The 23619-nt window shown below is 36.9% G+C and overlaps 1 protein-coding gene across 1 annotated transcript in view; it reads right to left on the bottom strand.

The window, feature by feature from the left end:
• The window catches only part of LOC120636678 (CUB and sushi domain-containing protein 1), a 123700-nt gene that overhangs the window by 24260 nt on the left and 75821 nt on the right, over positions 1–23619 (bottom strand). Inside the window, exons 4-5 of the mRNA XM_039908246.1 lie at positions 22535–22630; positions 4051–4173 (exon numbers count right to left, since the gene is read on the bottom strand). Coding sequence (XP_039764180.1) covers positions 4051–4173; positions 22535–22630 — 219 coding nt within the window. The remainder of the gene's footprint in view (positions 1–4050; positions 4174–22534; positions 22631–23619) is intronic.

Below are 23619 nucleotides of genomic sequence, written 5' to 3' on the forward strand. Positions count from 1 at the left end.
AATGCTGCTAGTTCATATCCTACTAACAGCTCCCCTAAATACCCCATGAACTTAACTGCCCTCTGAGAGCCACGAAGACCACGTTAAGCCGTCGGTCCCGATTATTATCCCTAGTGAGATAATAATAGACGAAAACTTTGGCGTCATAATTATCAGTCAAAATATTAGTCGGTATATTTCCGACTTTATTTCAGATTTGGAAGGGTCGCAAAATGAGGAGGTCTTAACGCGTAGCGGCTGGGGGCTCTACGCTGTGGGAGTACCTACTTGGAGTGCTTGGTCACCAGCCGCTCCGGTTCCGTTCTTCCGCTCCGCTCTTAGACCCTTTTGACAGATAGGATTAGACCTACTATGCTTCAGAAAACAAATTTTGAGGTTTGCCACCAAAATACATACTGGTGGCAAACCCCAAATCAGTTAGCGATGAGATTGATCACCGATTTAAATGGTTTCATTATTCCACTACAAGTAAGCCCCTCACTGCAATCTAACCTGGTAAGTGATGATGCAGTATAAGATACTAGCAAGCTAACCTGTTTGGGGGTATTTTACACCCATACACCTAATCAGTTTCTTCGCGGCATCGTACTCCGACGATACATCGCCATAGCCTCGGGCCAGACCACAGATAATTCTGTTTAGATAGATAATTTCCTGTCCAGGATAGAACCCGCCTTCCACTTATAAGACCACTGCGCCAAGGAGAATGGCACAAACGACAGGTTTTTCCTACAAGCCACCAAGAGTACTTATATCAAGTTATCGGAGCCGGATAAAATATCTTCTAATAAACCTGGATAGTAATCGTTGATCTTCGATCGTCTAGCTATCTTATGGTTTGATATCTTTGAAATTTAATTGACTCAGTAGTTGGACATACCTAATTAATGCTGATGAGAATGACAGCTGTCATGGCCGACATATTAATCACGAGTTATCATAGATTTAGCTATAGTTACAACTTATAGTTTAGCTAAAATATACTCACAGTATTCGGTATTTTAAAATGTATTTTTCAAATTGTTAATGTTATAGTTGCAATTTCATACGGCATTCTCATGATCGTACTACCTCTAGTATCATAGATTTTGCATTAAAGAATGTTGTATATTTTGTAAAGAATTTCCTTCGTAGAAGATATTTCTCAAATAACTCGGCCGCTCCCACAAGAAGCCGGGAATCTTCAGGAAATTCCACGCCCACCGCCACCCCCCATTAGTAAATTTGAAACTAGAAAAGCAGTTATAGATCTATAGTTATCTATTGTTTACATGATCTGACAAATATATTTTTTTTTTATAGTACTTTGAATTGTAGTTTTTGTTATACATATAAGACATTTTAATGTTGCATACGAATTCATTCCTCAACTCTTGATTGAAATGTCTGCTATAAAATCTTAACAGCAATAAACCATTTACTACCCTTTATTCGGTATTGGACAGATTCTGGACACTACTAAATCTATATAAATTCTCTACCGCTAATAATGATTATCTTTCTTCAAAATATATGATACTATGTAGGCACATACTTCATCCACTTAGGTTTATTTTTAGGAGATCGATAGATAGCTAATTTGACACCTAACACTATCCACGTAAACGAACTTCCAACTCAGTTAATTGGGATTGCGTATCGCGTCGGGGAGCAATTTCTCTGAGGGTGAAAGTAGGGCTGCCAGATAAAAAATTATCGTTTCCTGAAAATTTCTTGTGTAATATGTCAATATGTTATCTATACCTACTTATAATTAAACTGTAACGGTTCAAGTTCTGTACATTGAAGATATTTAAAAATCTTTTTTGGAGGGCATTCTAATAACCGATTCTGAACCCAGAACTGAATTTTATTTCATTCGTGTCTTTCTGTCTGATTGTATCTAGGCCACGCATCACTCTAATACTACTGAATGAATTCAAATTAAACTATGCACAATTTTAGTTCATACTCCGATGTAGGATACTGGATACTTTTTATTGTGAAATTCAAATCAGTTCCTTTGGGAGAGGGGATGAAAGAGAGAACGATTTTAAACCATAATTCCATCAAATTTTAACTAATTTAAACGATTCTTTTTACTGGATAGGTTATACTATCCGTTTAGTTTAGCCCAAATTTCGTGCAGTTCTAATAAAAATGATTGGAGATAAAAAACAGAACTCCAGAGTGGACAGCAGCAAACCCCTCATTATCGTCTTAACGATACTAAGTATATGACGTGTTGCCATTTATGCGTGTTTACATTTATGAGGACTTCAGTGCTAAGTCTTAATAAATAGAAATTGTTGTTAACCTTAAGCATCAACTAACAATGTATTGTAAAATCGCATTGTATTGTAAAGTCATACTCTTTGTTAGTGATAGGAGTTGCGACTGATCATACCAAATAATTATCTTCCAAAGTTCAGAAGACAGGCACCCATCCATTTATTTACTTGAGTTAACGTTGCTTATCCAGCGCTATCGAACATGTAATGCCGCTGTCAATCCACACATTATTAATGCACTCAATTGTTATAGGGAATACAAAGTATTTTAAATAAGGCAAAACAGGAATAGTTCCTCGGGACGAGCATTTGCAATTTCTAAATCAACTTAAACATCCGAGCGAAGTTAGCGCGCTATTTCTCATTTTATACAATAAGGAAACATTCAATAAAGAAAATTCCGAGTGGAAATGCGACGAATGTCAGCTAATGCAATTTTTTCGTTTATTTGTGTATAGAAATCAGAGGCAGATTTTAAATAGACAAAGAATATGGCAATGTGTTGTTAACATTTTTTTTTTAATAATATTAGTCACGTTTTAAACTAACATTCCAAGTTATATAATGTTTAATTTATATTTATCTAAACAGTCCTTCTTTTTACCGAGCAATTTTTTAAATTAGGTTTGCGAATGAAACGCGTTCTGTGCTGTACGCTACCCTGACTAAGAAAGCAGTCATTTCCGTGGTGCTGATGGCTCTTAGTCATTTTTAATGTAGTATCCTAAAATAAGTATATAGTAAGTAAGCGGTGTAATAACTTGACTTGGGGGATAAATGTGCTTTTTCCAAGTTTACAACCAATTTGACAACCCTAGGAATAGGCGAACGTCGATGCGGCGTAACATTAAAACGAGATTATTCCCATATGCGCTGACTTTTTTCGACAGCTTATTAATTAGTTTGAAGTCTGTGTGGATTAGACTTTCGCGCGCGTGTACAGAGATTCGTAGAAATATGTTCTCAGTATCTAACCACACTCTGCAGTTTGCACTTTTTTCCCACCCGTTTTTGATTGGATTTCAGATTACATAAGGCTTCCAATTTTTACGAAATTATATTTCAAAATATTGCCTTGGAACACCGTCGTATCCGATATAAATGAATTTATTCTGGTATAAAACACGTATTTTAGTCAAATGTACGTTTTGCAGTAAGGCTTCTTATAAAATATCGATAGCCAATGTACATATTAATATTGTAATTAGCAAATGTATCAATTTATTTCTTTACATTTAGTTTAGTTTAGGTGAAGAAAAACATCGTTAGAAAACCTGCATGCTTGAGAGTTTTCCATAGGGTTCTCAAAGGCGTGTGAAGTCCACACATACGGACGTTGACCGCACAACTTTAAAAATCTGTGCTGAATAAAATGCTGTAACACACCGGTGGTTACAGCATTATTTTTAAGGAGATTCGAAGCACCCATTAAATATGTTGGTATTTAGGATGTGATTTACGCCTTGTGAGATGATAGCAATTACGCCCATTTTTTTTGTACTAAGTTTTTTATTAATATCGTGAAACAAAAACTGGTCTTGAGGTCTGGTGACCAAGGACCTGGCGCTTATGTAGTCTAACGGTTAATTGTAGCGATTCAAAGGGCCAATAGCTCCTCCAGCTTTTTGGGTACCATGCCCATAAGTAAAGTTCAATAAAGAAGTCCAAATAAAATTATTTACTCCCTTAGTCTTTGCTTATTACAAATAATATTAAAGTTCGTAATATTAATTCGTTATAATTTGTATCGTAGTACGCTGTATCAAGTAATTGTACTGACCTTCCGTAGTGAAGACCTCGACTTCGCACAACGACAGAGAGCCTTCTACGCCGACTAGTTGCAGGAACACATGTTGCCCGATCAGAGGTCGAGCGCAAGTAAACGTCTTTGTAACTCCTTCATCTGTGAGAAAAATTCTTAATTAAAATACACTCAAAATCTCTAAAAACATAAAAACTTTTTTAATGAAATAGATATGAGCCTATTTGATAACGAAATCGAAGATGAAACTTACATATACCTACCTACCATATACCTAGCTATATTTTTTCTACACTTTTGTGAGGAGATGTTGATGAGTATAGCCCATTTTTCCATCGGGTATTTTTGACGGGAGACATGCTGAATTTGAGTACTAAAGAAACGAGTACTGAGGTACAGGTTTTATATTGATTCATTGAATTTAGTTGTAGTCTGAGGTGAAATTCGTAGATGCATGGTACGAATGTCACCTCAGACTCAGGCGAGATGGTCTCGTATAGCAACAAACTTCAGCAAGGCCAAGAAAGACGGACCGCACTGTGAGAAACGTGCGTTCAAAACGCACATGACATTCATCAAACAGTTAACCCTTGCAAGAATTCCCAATCATGAAAACTCTAGCTTGTACACTTGTTAATTTAATACAAATGCTATGAGGAATCAAAACGCACCCTGGTATAAAAATAAGCCCACAAGAAGCTAAGCAGGGTTAACAATAAATAGCCACCAATTACAAAATAGATACAAATAAAAGTCAACCTGGTTGGTATCAATTTCGTCGCAATATTGTCCTTTGAACGGAGATAGAAAATGAACAATATTCAAACGCTAGGTGCCAAAGTCGCTTTGACAGTTACGGGAGAGAGTTCATTTCGGAAATAGCAGCGGGATAAAAAAACCGTGACTTAATTGATCAAAGCATGCCACCCCCAGTAGCCAGATTTACGTGGATTCATTTGATTATCTTTGATTTTTGGAATGAATTTCAAAATATAAACACTAATAATATTGAGACTTCACAATAATATTTGCGGTCCACTTATACACAATACATTAATAAAGATATACAATTTCGCTATTCTAATATAAAATGCTACTAAAACTAAGAATATTGGCGGATGGATGTAACTATCATATTCAGTTTTGTAATGGGTTCTAACCACGGATGTGTAGTTTATTTAATCCGTGGTGGATTACGTTCTGCGGGAGAGTGCTCTAAAAAGCTTTTTTACAAATACTCCTAAAGCTTGCCTTAAAAGCTTTTTAATATTCCTCTATCATACTAAAATCAATAAACTTTGATTTTTATAAGCTAGCATAGCTAAATAGCTACGATTGATGAGTGGTAATTAGTACATATCTGTACTAGTATAATTCAAAATGTATTTTTGGTATATTCAAAGGAATGGTTTTTTTTATCACCAAATTAAGACCAACCAGTGAGCTGCAGTCACAAGTCACTTATTAGAGAGGAGGATATAGAGTTAAGACCCACCACACTGATCTGATGCGGGTTAGCAAGTTTAGGTAATGTACTTGACTTTAGTTATCAGTTTTTACATTTCATTTTTGAAGTGTTACGTCAACGTGTTTGCCGTTGTCTATCAACATGACTAAGTTAAGATTGGCAGACTTCAGACGTCTTTGAAAAGATTATGAACTCTCAGGCACAGTAAACAGCTTACACAGCTTGTATATTTACTGTGTCTCAGGCATGCAGGTTTCCTAAGGCATCCGGGTGGCTAATAAAAAATTAGGTGCGGTTACGGCCTTACTCATAGATCTTTTTTAATGGTAATGGTAATTTTCGAGTTAGTAAAGGGCAAGATTTATGTAATAAGCAGTGTCTTGTGATAACGACTAAGACACCGGGAAGTATCTTTACATCGTTCAAGTACATTCGGGACTGAAGTGTATCTTTTCATTTTCTTTTTCGGAAGGACACTTGCCGATAACCACCTGAGGGGTTGCTACGGCGCGGCGTCGCCCGGGTAGAGTGGCGAGCGCGAAAGCTTGCCATTAGAAGAGCCCCAGGGCTCGACGACATCGGGGGAGAAAATGGGGGACGCTGACCCTAGGGTGCCTCCTTCAAGACCTCGGACCTCGGCTCGTTTTGACGTTAATATAACTTGGTGGACTAATTATGGTTCAGTCCGAACGCCCCCCTGAACGTGGTAAGGGTCGACGTCCGGATGACGTCAGAAATCAGGGCACTCGTCTTCGCCGGCGAAGACGCTGTTTATGTTGAGTGTGTGTGTGTTTTTGGGACACATTGTCGTTAGTGCTTTGAACACCTGGGTCGTCAAGGACCGGCTTCGGTAGTGTCCGTATGAGATCGACGTTGGGGTCGGGAGTATAAGTCGACTCGACCACTAGGGGGTTGGGATGTCGGACTGCTGAAGTGTCGATCGAAAATGCACCCTTTTATTATATAAAAATACGCACCGGCCCAATGTCATGAACATTGGCTGTGAATTAAATATAATTTTAATTTGCGCATTTGTAAAAATCCATAATATAAATTTATAGTACCTATATCAAAAGTTTAATTATTTTCCCACTTTATCAAAATTACTGTAGCACTTGATAATAAACTGACTGACTCATTTTTATAAGGATTAATATTTTATATTATAAATACTAAAGCAAGTGTAAAATCGGTATATTACTAAAAATTTTTACAGGATACTGTTATCCCGGAAAGGCATCCAAGAAACAATTTTTCTTTGTACTATCTATTTATTTATCTATTTACGGTTTTACAGCTTAACAAATCTTGCCAACATTTTGTATCGAAAAAGCTTGCGTGTCCAAGACAGATATTGGGTACTTTTATTCAGGGAGTAAGAACGGTTACTGCGGGATTTTTTTAAAAGACCAGTACACTCGGTCTAAGTAACCGACAAAAGCTTGTAGATAATAATAATATTTTCGTATTTCTAACATCTACGCTAACTTTATATTTACCTATGTAACACAGGCTATGTTATATTGTCTTGAAAAATAAACCTAACATGTAAGACAATATAATTAACATGCCCAAGGCCAGTTTAACAATGGCCTGACGCTTCCTTCACGACAATTAATGGTGATTACTATTGCAGATTACAACTCGCATGCTGGCTACAAGTAATATTACCGCACGCAGATACATAAAAAATATTATTGCTTCTTGTTAAATTCATAAGGGCCTCCATACCGACATACACGGGCAATCCTTCAATTGGCATCTCGAATTCGTTTAAAAGTAGGTATATCACCATGAAAGCGCATTGGGTAGGAGCTCGACTTCACTTTTGGGGCCGAGTTCGATTCCCAGCACGCACCTCTAACTTTTCTAAGTAATGTGCGTTTAACGTAATTAAAATATCACTCGCTTAGACGATGAAGGGAAACATCGTGAGGAAACCTACATGCCTGAGAGTTATACATAATTTTGCTCACTGGGCCAGCGTAGGTTGACCGTAGTCCAACGGGCCAGACCGATCTCTGTTGTGGGCCGGTAATGAAGATGACGATTAGAAATCAAAAAAAATACGTACAACCTTAACGGAAAACATCGTGAGGAAACCTACATGCCCGAGAGTTATACATAATATTCTCAAAGCTGTGTGGACTCCACCAATCCGTAATGTTCCATTAATGTGGACCACGGTCTAAGCTTTTCTCATTGTTTGAGACTCGTGCTCTGTAGTGGGTTGAAATGATATCTTCAAAATATATATTGCCAACCCTTATAACCTCAATGCCAATAATTGTAATGTCTCGAAATTGCATTTAGAAGTGTATGTGCGTGCGCATGAACGTTTAAATATTATCTAGAACCATCACATTTTTGCTGTTGCCTGACCCTAATTCTACTTAAATATAAAACAGCTGCTGTATGGTTGTGTACTTTTGCATGACAATTTACAGTTATTTCTCTATTTAAGTGTTATCTCAATATGTGGAAGTTGTGGTTTTTTTTTCACAAATGCGAATACCCCAATGACTGAGCGCTGTTTTATTCCATTAAATAAATAAATAATAATAAATAAATATAATACGACAATACACGCATCGCCATCTAGCCCCAAAGTAAGCGTAGCTTGTGTTATGGGTACTAAGATGACTGATGAATATTTTTATGAATAATATACATAAATACTTAAAATATACATATAAACACCCAGACACTGAAAAACATTCATGCTCATCACACAAACATTCATGCTCATCACGCAAACATTCATGCTCATCACACAATCGAACCCACAGCCTTGGGCTCAGAATGCAGGGTCGCTGCAAACTGCGCTAATCGGCCGTCAAAGTTAGCCCTGCTCTAATATTCCACTACAAGCTGTAAATTGTTGATTTCGATGACGCTGAATTATAGAGTGGGGCAGTCTAACATAGTGCCCAGTTTGGCAGAAGGGAGAGCAAGTAGCCAGTAAAAAAGAATACCCGGCCAAGTTTTCCGGCCGGGCTTCTTCTTAGACCAAAGCGCGTTTGGAACCCTCGTAACTTTAGTTTGAAGTTTTCGAATATGGTTTTCGCCATCATCTAACCACAATATTATTCAAATACCTAATGGACGCATCATAATTGCCATCTATTGAATAGAGATATTTTTAACTTTGACTTATCAATAAATATTTATTTGAATTCAATGCAAGCATTTTTGTTTGTTTTGCAAGGAATTCTTATCTTTCATTCGGGCCCCTCTATTAATATTGATACTGCTGCCAACAAATATGTAATGAACTCAGTTGAAAACTTAGTTTTTAGAATGCAAAATCTGGATTGAACGAGTTATTTGGTGGCGAATTTCCACAGTGGCTAGCTAAATTTGGTGTCAACTGAGATAGTGAATCGGTCTGCAGAAAATCCACTTATAATACCAGAATAATACTCTGCCGATTTTCACTAAAGACGCACAAGGCAATAAGCTGTAAATAAGTAAGGTATATATCTACATTTGATCAATAGTTATCACCTTAGAGTTGGTGAAACGTTTTTTTATAGACATCGCCTACATAATTAAGCATTAGATTAAGGCGATGCCTACGTTTAGTGAATACGGGCATTATAGCATTATAAGATAACAACTTGGATTACTTGTTTTATAATAAATATTATATCTATTAGTCTTTTAAATACTTCCTGTGTTTTTGTTAGAGAAAGTGGCTCTGCACTTTTTTCTTTCATTACTTACATAACCGTTATAAAGTGCTGTTATAAAGTGCTGTTGTAATGCCGGTCTGTTTTCTATTTCAATGCTTAAGAAAGTTTATAGGTTTATAAAATTTAAAAAAAAATATTTTCGTCTGTCTGTCTCCATGTCTGTTTCCAAAACGGTTGGACTTATTTCAAGGAAACTTTCACTGGCAAGATTAATTAAGGCGTCGCGTCCTATTTTCAACTGACTTAAGAAAAGGAGAAAGTTCTAAATTCGACTATATGTGACGTTTTCTTTTTTATAGTACCTAAGTACTATAAAAAAGAAAACCGTATAAAAAAACTTCAAAATATTGTACAAAATATTTATTTCTTGCCTTTTAGTTGTTTAACAAAGTTGGTTTTTTTTTGATGCCTTATCTTTGATCTTTCGTTTGCCTTATGATGCCTTATCATAAAACTAAAATGTTATTCTAACATTAAAATGTTGTAGGATGTTACCAGATTTTTTATCACACGATCTTGTATTTCGATTGTCTATTCTGGTAACAAAGTTCTCATGAGTATTCGGACCAATTAACTGCTATGCGAAACGTACTAAGTACTCAGTTACATAAAAGTAAGTCTGTTTACGATTATATAATTCTACTGCGCTCCACCGCGTCGACTCGACATTCGCGTGAGCCGCCGAAACTTGCTTGGTTAACGAGTTGCATACATGATCAGCTAGCTAGGATACCTACTGGTATATCGAGGGGACCTAGTTTGATCTCTGGCACGCACCTCTAACTTTTGGCATTTATATAACTTGCTTTAACGGTGAAGGAAAACATCGTGACGAAAACCTTAGATATTCTTCTATATTGTTCTAAGGTGTGGGAGCTGTGAAGTCGACCAATCCGCACTTGGCCAGAGTGGACCCTACTTATTCCAAGAGGGAACTTGTGCCCCGTAGGGGGTTGATTATAATGATTTAATAATTCGTTTCAGCCAATGGTGTTCTCAACAATCAACATCTGAAAGAGCTTTCGCTTGGTTTTCGATCAAGGGTCGGATACAGAAGGCCTAGTGTCGTTGAAAAGGCGCGTATTGTGATGAGGTTCTGGAGCCCTCACCGGTTGCTTGGGTACTCACGCAGGTGGGATGATTTTTGTTATAAATTTTTATTAGTGTTTTTTATGTAAATTTAACATTGTAAAGAATAAAAAAGTATTAAATAAATTAATCATAGAACAAACGGAATTATTTATTTATTATAATTTTTGGTTTTTAATTTTTATTGGAAGTATAGATTTAATTTATAAACAAAAAAAACATAGCAAATAAATTATTAATAGAAAGATTTTTCAATTACTTTTTAAAGTAGTTTTATTTATTTTTTCATTAGTTCTAGTTATTGTATTTTTATGGCAAACGCTAAAGCGTTACCTACATACCTACATACCTACCTACAACACATCCTCCTTAGACTAAAGTCTACGCTTTACATCATGTCTATAAGTAGAAGATTGATTAGAACACTTTTGCAAAAGAAATCGCCATTGCAACTGAAAATCATGTCGCCGCGAATAACGCACGGGAGCTAGTCGCTCGACAAGATTATATCAAAATGAAACCGTCGTCGCGTCGACTCGGAAGTCGCCAAATTTACGGCTTTGGTGTGCAGTTTCCTTTAGAAGTGCGAAGCCAGAATAAGCAATTAAGGTTCAACTCAATCAGCTTAAGTAGCTCTCTTTGAACTGCGAAGTAATTATATTAGGAAGTTCAATTGATAAACGCATATTCAGAATATTATATAAAAGGAATTATGTTCTGTATTAATTATATTGTAGGCTTGTGTATTGTAATATGTGCATTGGCAAGGTGCTTAAGACGATTAGCGATATTGACGCTTTGTATTGTTTTTTTTTTGTATTTAAGTAAATTATATCACTTACGGTACCGGTAACTAAACTTATTAACATTCTATATAATGTTTATTTGAATTCATTCGGTGCTGGTAGTTCATACTTAACGTTTGAAAAGTGCTTATAAAGTATGCCTACTTAAAATAAATGAAATTATAAATTTTAATTTATACAAGCGGCCGTTTTTTAAAATCAGAAATCTAAGTAACAAAAGTTTCGTCTGTATCACCTAAATCCTAAAACGAAGGAGACCAAAAAAAACAAACACATTCCTATTATTTTCATGTTAGAATAACCTTAGGTTATAAAGTTCACATTTCAATGCCTTTATTTAAATCGAGTGGATGTTGAGTTGACGTGACGCGCGAACGCCCTGTACTCTGTGCGTTCATGCGGACGATGGAGTGACGCCGGTATCTCGAAAATAATTTTGACTTGTCTGGGAGATTGCGGTTGATTTGAGACGAGGCGCCGCGCCGTCATATGAGGAAGCATGTTTAATTAATACCTTAAGCACTGATATGATTTGGATCGACATTTATTGTATATTACCAAGAGTTCGAGTACCTTAGATCGAGTACCTTCAATCCTAAAAGCTTTCCAGGCTTTTAGTTCTTTGGATTACGGATTCAACGTTATTTTCGCACATATGTTTGTTCGTATTTAGGACACGCTTTACCAGCGTATCTGATGCATTCGTTTTGGAAAAAAATAATCAAAGCGTTTGTTTAAGAGGAAATTACCTTTTAACTAGGACAACATAATTTTTTTCAGAAAGAGAATCCATATAAGATCAATAATATGATATCTTCTTCTTGTAACATATTCTCTTGTAATAAATTTTGTGTCCTGAATCCTGCAAGAGTTAGTGAACATATCGGACATTGGTGACAATTCTGTTGTACACAAATCCCTAAACTTAACAAAATGCACGTCTAAACTAAAGTCTGAAAGTAGTATCATTCTTTCATTTCGCTATTTGTGGAACAGGGTAGCACTTGGACTAAGTTAACAACTTAGTTTCTTAGTTGTTAATCGTACATTTAGCTTAAAAGGGCGTCATCTCAAAAAACCTATTTACGAATCATCATCAAATCAACACTAACATTATGTAAAATTTTCAGGAATGCAGGTTTCCTCACGGTGTTTTTTCTTCATCTTCAACGATGATATTGCAAGTGATATTTTAAAAACTTAGAACTCGGCAGCTAAAAAGTGAAGTCGTTGTCCTAACCACTAGTCTATCACCGCTTGTGAAATATGATGATACACACACATGTACGAGTGATATATCCTAATTCTACAAAGTGCACTCAAATGATTCACTACTCATTACTTAATGGCGGACAGCTTAATTAGCTCTGATGATAAAGCTTTGACTGTTGCAATATAGTATATACTATCGATTACAGTAATTCAGGCCTGATTACACTATTGAAACGCGATCAAGCGTTAACCTCAGCCAACCCTAATGAATTAAACTAACTATAATTCAGACTGCAGTTAGAACATAGGAAGCACAGAGTTAAGAACATACAGAAACCGTTTATACTTCTAATATTGAAGCATAAAAAACCACTCCACTTTAGCAGTGATTCTCGAACAGCCGTTTAGTCAGTTCAATCCATTTAGCAGTTGACAGTAATTATTTTACCTTAAATATTCTAAACCGCATAGGGGTGTTAATGAGGGTTCTTTATGTTTTTAATTCTGTGACTGGAAGGTATAGCAAAGAGTGGTTTCAGTTAAACATGGTTTTCATTATCAGCCTTTGCTGTTCCAGCACAATATCTCCTAACTACCTTCAATAAATAGTTTAAATATGATTTGCGCGCCACTTTAAACTTGCTAACTATTCGGTGTATAGCAAATAAACTATGTGTGAGACTGCTGTGCACAGCTGGCGGGAAATTCCGGATCCCAGGGGCTTTTTTATATCACTTTGTAGTACTTTGTGCGTTTCATTTTTATTTTGTATAACCTACATATATTTTATACATATTGTAGACATCATATTTAGATAGTTGGCAGTAACTTTGCTTCCTGGACTCAAGGCTGTGGGCTCGATTCCCACAACTGGAAAATTTCGGGTGTTTAACATGGATGTTTTCCAGTGTCTGTGTTTTTATCTGTAGTTATTTTATAAGCTATCTTAGCAGGTATCCAGCTACGCTGAGGCTATATGGCGATGTGGGTACCGTCACAATACATATGAATATATATATTTTTTCTTGTAATTGTATTCTGTAAGATCGGGATGACCGATTCTGATACTTTATTTAATTTTATTGGTTGTTTAATTTTACACGTGGATGAGTTGTTGTTATAGTTGGAGCAGTTGGTACTTAGGTATCGAGATTAAAAACGCGTGGCGGTTTCTACTTCAAGCTGGGCTGCATTTTAGAGATCGGACCCAAGGAATTAACGGGGACTTTCCGAGTCGAACTTTAAACAGGAATTATCAACGTTGGGTTAGGTTAGGTTAGTGGTTCTCAAAGGTGTGTGGAGTCCACCAATCCGCACTGGGCCAGCGTGGTGGATTTAATCCCTTCTCATTGTGTGAGGAGACCCGTGCCCTGTAGTGGGCCGGTTATCAGTGGCGTGCATAGAGGGTATGTACAGGGTATGCAGATGATAGAAAATGAAGAAAATCTCCAGTACGAGTTAAACAAGACATAAGGATAGGCATGGTAGAAGATGTAAAAAGCCTTCCCTTAAATACGCGTATCTATAACTCTGTAGAGATAAAAATGCGCCCCGCTGCCTTGCCCGTCATTTTATATTGAGGAGCAAAAGTCAAAATCTGACAACTTGTCAGATTTACGATTCTCCTATCCCGGGCATTCGACTTGGAAAAAAGATTTAAAGGTACTAAGTAATTTAAATTATTGCAAGTACCACTAACGAGTACTTTTCCCACTGGCGTCAACTCTGTAGCCAAGATGTTTTTTTGCTGCCGGCTATTTTTCCTTAAATTATGAGCTCATAGGCGGTAATTTTGTTGTTTCTCACGATACGGCTGCAAAGTATTTACTCTCTGCGAGTATGCGTTTCTAGTATAATGTAAATATCTACGATAGTACCGCTGTTCCCATGGAGTCTCGGCGCGAGAGAGCTTGTGAACATTTGCAACACGATTTCCACTTTCATTGAATCGATTGATGCAAGTGCTGGGGTTTCTGCGCAAACCATAATCCTCTTTATACGTTAGTTTGTGCAGAATGCACGCGGAAGTTATGAAATAAGTGTTTTCGTCAAATCCTTCAGGATTCAACGTCGAGAACCTACGGATATCAGAAAGCTTGTAACATAATAAATGTTAAAGTAATATTTATTGTTTTCTAAACATCGAATCATCATCATCATACCATCAACCCATTACCGGCTCACTACAGGGCCTCCTACAAAGAGAAGAGGGTAAGGCCTTAGTATACCAAGGGCCTAGTGCGGATTGGTGGGCTCCACACACCTTTGAGAACATAACGGAAAACACTCGGGCATGCATGTTTCCTCACGATGTATACCTGTGAAGCAAGTGATATTTCTATCATAAAAGGCACATAACTTAGAAATGTTCTAACATTTGGGTGCGTGCTGGGATTTGAACTCGGCCCCCCGAAAGTGAGGTCGAAGTCAAACCATCGAATAACATGCTCTAAGTAATGAATCTAGACCGTAGGCAAGGACCACTCCGGTACCACCCTTTATTTAATATAATGCTCATATGTATTATACCTTATCATCAGCAGCTTTATTATCTTATTGCTGGTCACAGACTTCCACTCTCATAGTAGAGCAGTTTTAGCGCAGACCCACCATGCTGCTCCAACGTAGGTTTGTGGGGATAAACTATTTTTATGACACGTTAGTTACGAAATGGGCGTGCTCTCAGAGGAATTAGCACCACCAATGTCATAACACCGGACAGTTGCTTATATTTTTTAATAGATTAATAAACCCGGATCGGAACGGATCTGTTGTTATGGGTAATGCTGCCGTATTATTATGGGGTAATGCTGCTGATATTGATTCTATTTTTATACTGCAAAAGAGGGCTATTCGAGCAATATACGAGTATAAAATGGGCCCAAGAGAGTCTTTAAGAGATACATTTAAAGCAGCTAAAATGATGACCGTGCATAATCAATACATATTTGAAAATTTAATTTATGTACACAAAAATATAACAAAATTTAAAAAGAAAGTGGACTGTAACTATACTAATATTAGCAGTAAAAATAAACTTGTAGTGCAGTTTACTAGGTTGCATAAAATTAGTAATTCATTTAAGGGTAATTGTATATCTTTTTATAACAAATTACTTGATGAAATCCTTGAGATGTCTCTCAATAAGTTCAAAGTTTATATCAAACGTAAGCTTATAGAAAAATCCTATTATAATATTAAGGATTAGATGTATGATAAAAAAAGCTTGAGTATGAATTGCTCTAACTTCATTCCTGAAAATTAACTAGACTGTGAGATAATAAAAAAAAGTTTGTTGTGGGCTCTTCTTAGACCAGGGCGCGTTTGGATCCCTCCTAGCTTTAGGTTCAAGTTAACGAATGCAGTTATCACCATCTCTAACATAAGTGTAACTTGATAAATGTAGGAACGCTTCATATGTGCCTGTAATAAGTTCACATAAATACAGCATTTTTGAATTTGAATTTGTTGCCAGCTATTAAACCACTGAGGTGCTTAAGATAAACGTATGTGTCCGACATAAATGTGTCTCGTTTTAACATTAATGTCGATTCAGCAAAGGCGTGGTGCGCTTCAAAGGGCTCAGCCTAATACGCACCGCTTAAACCTGTAGTGCCGTTTTAGCTTCCGTTTTACCTGTGACCTATGGATTAAAAATATGAGTGAATAGGCAAGCAAGAGCCCTCTACCATATTGCATCATCACTACACAGATATTATTGCAGTCAAGCGGTAGTTAATATCGATATTTAAAAAAAAAATGGGTTAAGGGTAAATCGGTCAATAATTTGGGTTTGTCTGGTGGTTTGTCGTGGCTCGTTACCATCCTACTAACAAAGATGTGTCGCCCAGCAATTAAGCGTACTGACAAGATACTGCGCCGAAACCAAAAAGGGGTATCGGTTATTATGAGAGCCATACTTCTAACAGGATATGTAGAGCTTTATAATGCCTACAAAAAGTTCACGACAGCATACGTACGAGTATAGCTTTTATATTTAAGTTACAAAAAGTAGTTTTTTATATTAAATTCTACTTTAATTTCTACTTTGCGGAATTCCATGATTTATTATGAAAATTAATTTGCTCTACTCCGCGAAAAGCAGGAGAATCTGTATGGTGTAATTTATAATTTCTTCAATCTTTATATGCACACCAAACATTGCTTACAAATGTTCATTGTAAAGTCAGCATCTCCTGAGGATGCTCCTGTGTCAGTGTGGATTCGAAATGTTAGTAGCTGTGAACCTTACGGGTTTCAACAGCGTCACCGGTGGGTCGGGGCGAGCGCGTAGCGTCGCCTGATGAAGGGTTTTGAGCCCTAGGGCTCGAGGAATCGGGGTGACGTCTACCTAGGGGCGTCTCCTGCGAGACTCGGACCTCGGCTTAGGCGGACGTCGGAATTTGGTGGACTGATCGGACGGTGATTAGTCCGTACGTCCCCGTGGCCGTGGGTTGTGTCCACGTCCGGGTGACGTAAGAAATCGGGGACCTCGTCTTCGCCGGCGAAGACGCTGTGTCGTGGTAACTATGTCGTCGGTGTGTAGCCCTAAAGCCCTAGCATAGGGAGCGTTGTCCGTCGTTATGTCGTCGTCGGGGTCGTCAAGGACGTGTCTCGGTCGTCTCCTATTAGGATCGACGTTTGGATTGGGCGTGTATGAACACGCCTTCACCACTAACGGGTTGGGATGAGACTCGGTTCTCTTAAAGTAACTTTTAGAGAGCCGTTTAAAATAACTAGCTATCGTAGGGAGGTCTAGGTCCCTATGAAGGTCAGAGTTGCGCACGAACCACGGGCAGTTGGTGGCCATGCGCATGAATTTGTTTTGCAGCTTTTGCAAGCTGCTAAACGATCTGTGCGGGAGATGTGCAAACACGGGACTCGCGTAGGTCATTATAGGGCTCCGGTGTCAGAGCGAAACGTGCGTAAAGTTGCCGAAGTTGTTTTTTGCCGTAACACTGTTTGGCGCGACAACATATGCGAGCGCGACGACTCGCTAGCCAGTCAGTCAGTCAAAGAGGGACAGCTATCGTTACAATAAATGACGGCCCAAGCAGATGGCCTACACGATGATAATGCTGATGATAAATGGAAAACCATTGCCTATAAACGGGGCAACACTTCACAGGGCATGCAAGGAGAACGTTCTCCAATATGCCAATGCTATGCGACATAGCGGCAGAAATAATCATGGCAATAATACTTCCCCGAATGAGCTCTGCCACAAATAGTTATACTTGCACTAGCTATACAGAAATATGTACGTACCTACGTACATATTTCTATATAGCTAGTGCTAGTTAGATTTACGAGTATGTGTGGGATTCTACCACAAATAAATAAATCCGAATTTTTCGTCATAATTGGAATGATTATTAATATTAAAAACTATAGGTACGCCGATGTGTATAAATTTATTTTGGAAACATTTATATACCTACCTAGTACCTTAACAGCGATAATTATAGTAGATGGATACATTATATATATAAGTACGTATAAATTCACATCATTGTTCAGAGAAAAAAAATAATACATAAACCAGGTTTTTATTTTGCTAACTACTCTTAATTAATGTTTGAGTCGCGCTAAAAGTTTCTAAAATAAACACAGTTAGAAAAACATTTGTTAAATAAGAAGATTATAATATTGATTTAAACCGTCCTAGAGGAGAATCAACGACGCAAAGGTCAATAGGGTTAAACATTTAATAAATGTTTAAGGACAACTACTTTATAATTCTTATTACTTTAAAAGAACAGAATAAAATTCAAGTATATACTTATAATTCTAATTGGCATTTACAGCCTTAAACTCCGAGATATTACCACGTTACGTTGTTTTACGTATAACAACAAACAAACAGTTAAAATATAAACTTTCTTTAACATATTATTATTGATATTATATTAAGATATTAGTCCTGTCATCATAATCATCATCCACAGCAGATACAGTTCAGCTCGACAGTACAGCAGTACCAGTTCTTCTCCACCTCGCGGGTAAAGCACGCACCAACCCCTCGAATAAGAAGGCTAACTGCGCCTTAAAGGGCATTTAACAGCAGTTCTCAATTGAAATATTGAAGTAAAAATACCTTGTTATCGAAGACCTAAACATGAGCAAGCTTTACAACGAAAGCAAATAAAATGTTAAAAACGCTCGATTGTTTGGAAGCCTTTGTAAACAAGTGTTTACGCTGCGCAAATGTAGGTTAACCAGGTTCAAATATATGGAATCTGGACAAACACTTACTATATAAGGAATTTTAGGAAAATTCTAAAATTCTTCATATTATTCACAAAAATTTACAATTTATTACATTTTATCGGATTTGGGCATCCTCTTAGAAGAGAGGGTTTTGAACCGTAGACTCACCAAGCTTAAACAATATGCCACAATATGCACCGTGGCTAAAGCGGCTCCCAGCTACTAGCCTGATGTCATCTGTCCACCTCGTTGGGGGCCGACCTACGCTGCGTTTACCGGTGCGGGGTCGCCATTCCAGCACCTTAAGACCCCAACGTCCATCGGTTCTCCGAGCTATGTGCCCCGCCCATTGCCACTTCAGCTTCGCGACTCGCTGAGCTATGTCGGTAACTCTAGTTCTTCTACGGATCTCCTCATTTCTAATTTGATCACGTAGAGATACCCCTAACATAGTTCTCTCCATCGCCCGCTGAGTGACTCTGAGCCTTCTTATGAGGCCCATAGTTATCCGACCATGTTCTGATGGTAGGGTGTGAGGGGGAGGCTAGTACCAGTCAGCCTCCCAAAATGCCACCTGCACGTGGTGCACCCTGCCGTCTAACCGACGAGGCTCTGGCGACCGACAAGTGGCGGTATAACCAGTTCAAATTGGCTAGACTGAATAAATGGTACAGACCGGTGTCGGGCAGCAGCGACGCCGGTGCGATCAGTCTAGCCCTGCGATGACCAAACCGCCTGCCCAGCGTGGTCATTGCCGTTCAAATCTTTGTATGGATGGAGAAAAGAAAACCACAGCCCCTAGTCCCCGGCAGCCCCGCTATTCCTGGCTCTGGCAGCGGTTTTGGTAACGGCAGGGCAAGGGGGGTCAAGAATCTCCGGTCTGAGATTCCGCTGCCAAACCCGAATCCAGGTCAAAGCACCAACATTTTTCTATGCCGAACATAAAGGCATAATTCTCGATATTTTGGCAATATTCGAGCCTTTTGGTAACCCTACTCCCAAGGTCTTGTATTGTTGGATGTTTACAGCAAATTTTAATGAGACTTTATTCATTAGATTTATAAGAGTTTTGATAAGATTGTGTTTTTTATTCTTGTTACGGTACATTCTATTAGATTTGGAATTAACGAATAACATGCCATTAAGATGATATGGATATTTACAGCTATCTAGCTAGCTAGAGTCTTATATTATATATTATAAATATATTTTCATCAAATATTGAGGAAACCATTCAATTACTACGTCTTTATGTGTAGTTCTACTGTTATTTCTAAGTTATGTATTCTTGTAAAACAAAAACTTATTTTATTTTCAATTCATTTCATATAAAACAACAGTTTTCTTTAGGTGTAGTCCTAAATGTTCGATTGGAATGGATTTCAAAACATTTTGCTGCAATATAAATACCCTTAAAAACATTTCTTTAAAAAGAATTAATACTGCAATGTACCCCACTTTTGTTTTTACCGGCGAACTCATAAAATTTTAGAACACAAAAGCTACTCATGCGACTTAACTATCATAGTTGGTTATATTCCCTTGCGGACTTTTTTGTAATACATCATTTTATGTATTATTTATTTATTTATTTTATTTATTTATTAGGCAAAAGGTCGCTACTTTGGGTAACATTATTGCAATGTTCTTATAGGTCCCCATTTTTTTTAAAATAAATTATAGCATATGTTACTTAGTGATAGTTTAACTTACTTTTGGCAAAGAAATTGTAAAAATCGGTCCAGTACTTTCCGAACCTATTCGGTACAAACAAACAAACTAATAAAAAAACTTTCCTCTTTATAACATTAAGTACTTGAGTTCTCATACACATAATAGGATATTTAAAATGATCATAACTTAGATATCTCCATATAACATAAATTGACAAAGACTTCGCATGGCAACATGATAAATTTTACAATATTATTTTATTAGCTATCTGAGCGCGTTATTTGTGGTTGTTTGCATAAAGTAGTCCTGTAAGCGCTATTTTAAATTAGGAGAACTATGTTCAAATATAAGATTACTTTATGTATCAACTAATCTTTGTCTTTAGAGGTTATATGTATTTTTAAACATCTAAATATAACTTATATTGTTCAACTGTTCAACTGACTGAGTTCGAAGGAAGTTTTGTAAGTTTTTTGTATCAGATTCGACATGCACTAAATTCTTACTTGCTAATACAAAACAGTTACCGTCATTCTTATACCGTCATTCTTTTGACGGTAACTGCTCAAGCTTTTAGAAATATCTGTAAGAATAGCTTTTTTTCTGGGACTGACTTGCTGTAGATTAATTTGTAAAAAACTACTCACTACACTACATTACAGCTTTTATGCGGGAACTTGGAGTTGTTTAGTATGACTTTGCGAAACTATTACTGTATCAGGAAAAGCGTGATCAGTTTCAAAAGGGAGAGAAAAAAGGAACTAAGTAGTGAGTTATTAAAAAAAATCGAGAGCTTACACTGGAAAATAGTAAGGGTTATGTTAGATAATAGTAAGTTGATGTTCAGAGATTTGAGATCCGGATGTATAGATCCATCTGACATAATTGAAGCGTTGTTCAAGCGAGGGAGAGCCTGCTTCCAAGCAACCTTGTCATTAAGAAATACATCAATTGTATAGTACCCTCGCTAAAGTATATATATAGTAAACAATAAATGTGTTTTAACATATTGTTTAATTTTATCCATTGGTAGGTCCAAAATTACCTTGGGAATTACATTTTAAAGCATATTCTCAGTCTCACAAATGACTTCTGCACCTTTCGCAAACGATATGCAGATGTAACTAACTTATTTCCATTTCGAATTAGGCGTTCGTTTATATCCACTTTTCGTTTATAAAGTGTAATGTTTTGTCTTCCAAATACTAAAATATATTGTGAGGTTACCGTAAGTTTACATATTTCTTTAAATTTTTTACAGAGGGATTCACGTGATTTAATTTTATTTATTGAGCGTACATCTCTTTGGTGCAATGTGAATATAGTTTCAGTATCAGCAGCCTTGCCCGATACTAAGATCCCGTAAGACAGCACACTATGAAAGTAAACAAGCCTAGCTGTTTCCACGTCAGTAATCTGTAATTTTTTTCTGATGGCGTAGGCAGCCGAGCTTAGTTTACCCGCTAGTGTATCTATGTGGTATTCCACTGAAACTTACAACCCAGAACATAACATTCATCTTACATTAAAATTTATGTAATGCACGGTTCGTGCGGGCCTCTTTCTGCAGATATTGCAGGACGAATAACCTGTTGCGCTGTTTGGAAGGAACTATACGTAGGTACCTATTGTAAATCGAAGCGGTGTCTGTCTTATGTCATCTTATTTTCACCAATCTTCGAAAAGTTTTAGCTTCCTATATATATGCACCTTCCGGTTTTAGTATTCATAAATTTGTTTGTCTTTCGAAAATACTTAGATGCAATGTTTTAAAATGAGTACCTTCTTTTCAATTGCTAGAGTATAATCAAAACAACTTTACAAGTTTGTACTTTTAAAAATATATAATTACATTTTGCAGGAAGTAGTATAGCAATTTATACCGAGAATTTTTCTTCTCTTTAAAATGAAATTTCTATCTAAATAGTGAAGAACAGTTTTTGTTGACTCCTCATTTTGAATAACTTCGTTACTTTGTTCTCGGAATTTTATTTCCTAGGTGTACTTTTATTTGTCTGCCTTCAGAAATGTCCTTAATGGCACGCAAATAATGCCTTTTGGAATTTCTCGACGCTATCCCGCCTTTTTAAATGAAGATGGATTTTTAAACGTAGAAAATTTTCTTGAAACAAAATTACAAAAGGAAAAAAGCATTCACTGAGCATGCCCGGAGCGCCTTTAAAAATTGTTGCCTGTTGCTCATATTATACTTGTTTTATAATAAACTATAATTTTACTTTTTAAAGAGACCATCCTATTTTCTTTCCTGGACTATACAATGGTTAATGTAGATTGCGTGCGAATTGTGCGATCGATTTAGTGAGATTATTATTTGTTGAAGTACTTACCGATCGTTCCCGGAAACCAGGCACATAGAGGGTTTCTTTGTAGATCGCTACTGCTGTTTCCGACTCGTATTTCTAAGTCTTGCAGCGGCTGGTGACCTGAGAAGGTAAATACAGATAAGTTGAAATAAGGGTATCTAAATATAGGAGTTATAGAAGCACTTTTAAACATATGAAAAGTGTAAAAAAAAACAAAGTGCTTATTCTCTGTCATTTTATTTAATTTTAGTGCTGAGCATAGGCCACTGAAATCTTAGATCCACCAAAATTGCCAGGTGCAACTTGATAAGATTTAACGATTACAAATAATATATTGATAGAGCAGTTATAATTTAAGCATTTAAATATTACTTCCTTCAACGGTGTAGGAAACTATCGTAACCTGAGGCTTGCAGCTCGTTCTAAAAAGGCGTAATAAGTCTGACAATCCGCACTTGGCTAGCGTTGTAGACTACGGCTTAAAACCTTCTTTATTTATTTATTTATTTAATGGACAATCACCAGGTTACAACAACTCTTATAAAACTAAACAAAAAATGAAAAAAACATATAAATGAAATATTGCAGACCCACTTAAAGACTGCCACTTGCTAATAACAACTAGATTGTCACGATTAAGAGAGACATGAGAGTATAAGCTGTATTTAAGAGTAAGATTCATCAGGATATGACATAAACTTGACGAATCTAGCACCGCGAACACAAACATACAATTATAAGAGGAGGCCCATGCCCCGTAGTGGGCCTGTGATGGGTTGTTAATGTGATGATGAACCGGGACCGATGGTAAAACGAGTTTTCCGAAGCAAGATGTGGACAAATAATTTTACAACTCTGGCGCGTACTGAAAAATTTGAAATAGCTAAACCCAACACCTATCAATCTCGGCCAACCGAACTTTATTTCTTTAGTAATATTATCAAGTACTACTTTACGATTGAATGGTTCACCAGCATTACGTGTTACAAATACGTAACAGCATACCTATATACATGTTTCAAAATGGTGTGACAATATAATGAATGGTTTGTACGGCGATGTTGCACATGACATGTTCCATTTGGTTGTCACATATTGTACGTATGGCA

Source organism: Pararge aegeria, chromosome Z (genome assembly GCF_905163445.1).
Source record: "Pararge aegeria chromosome Z, ilParAegt1.1, whole genome shotgun sequence".
NCBI lineage: Eukaryota > Metazoa > Arthropoda > Insecta > Lepidoptera > Nymphalidae > Pararge > Pararge aegeria.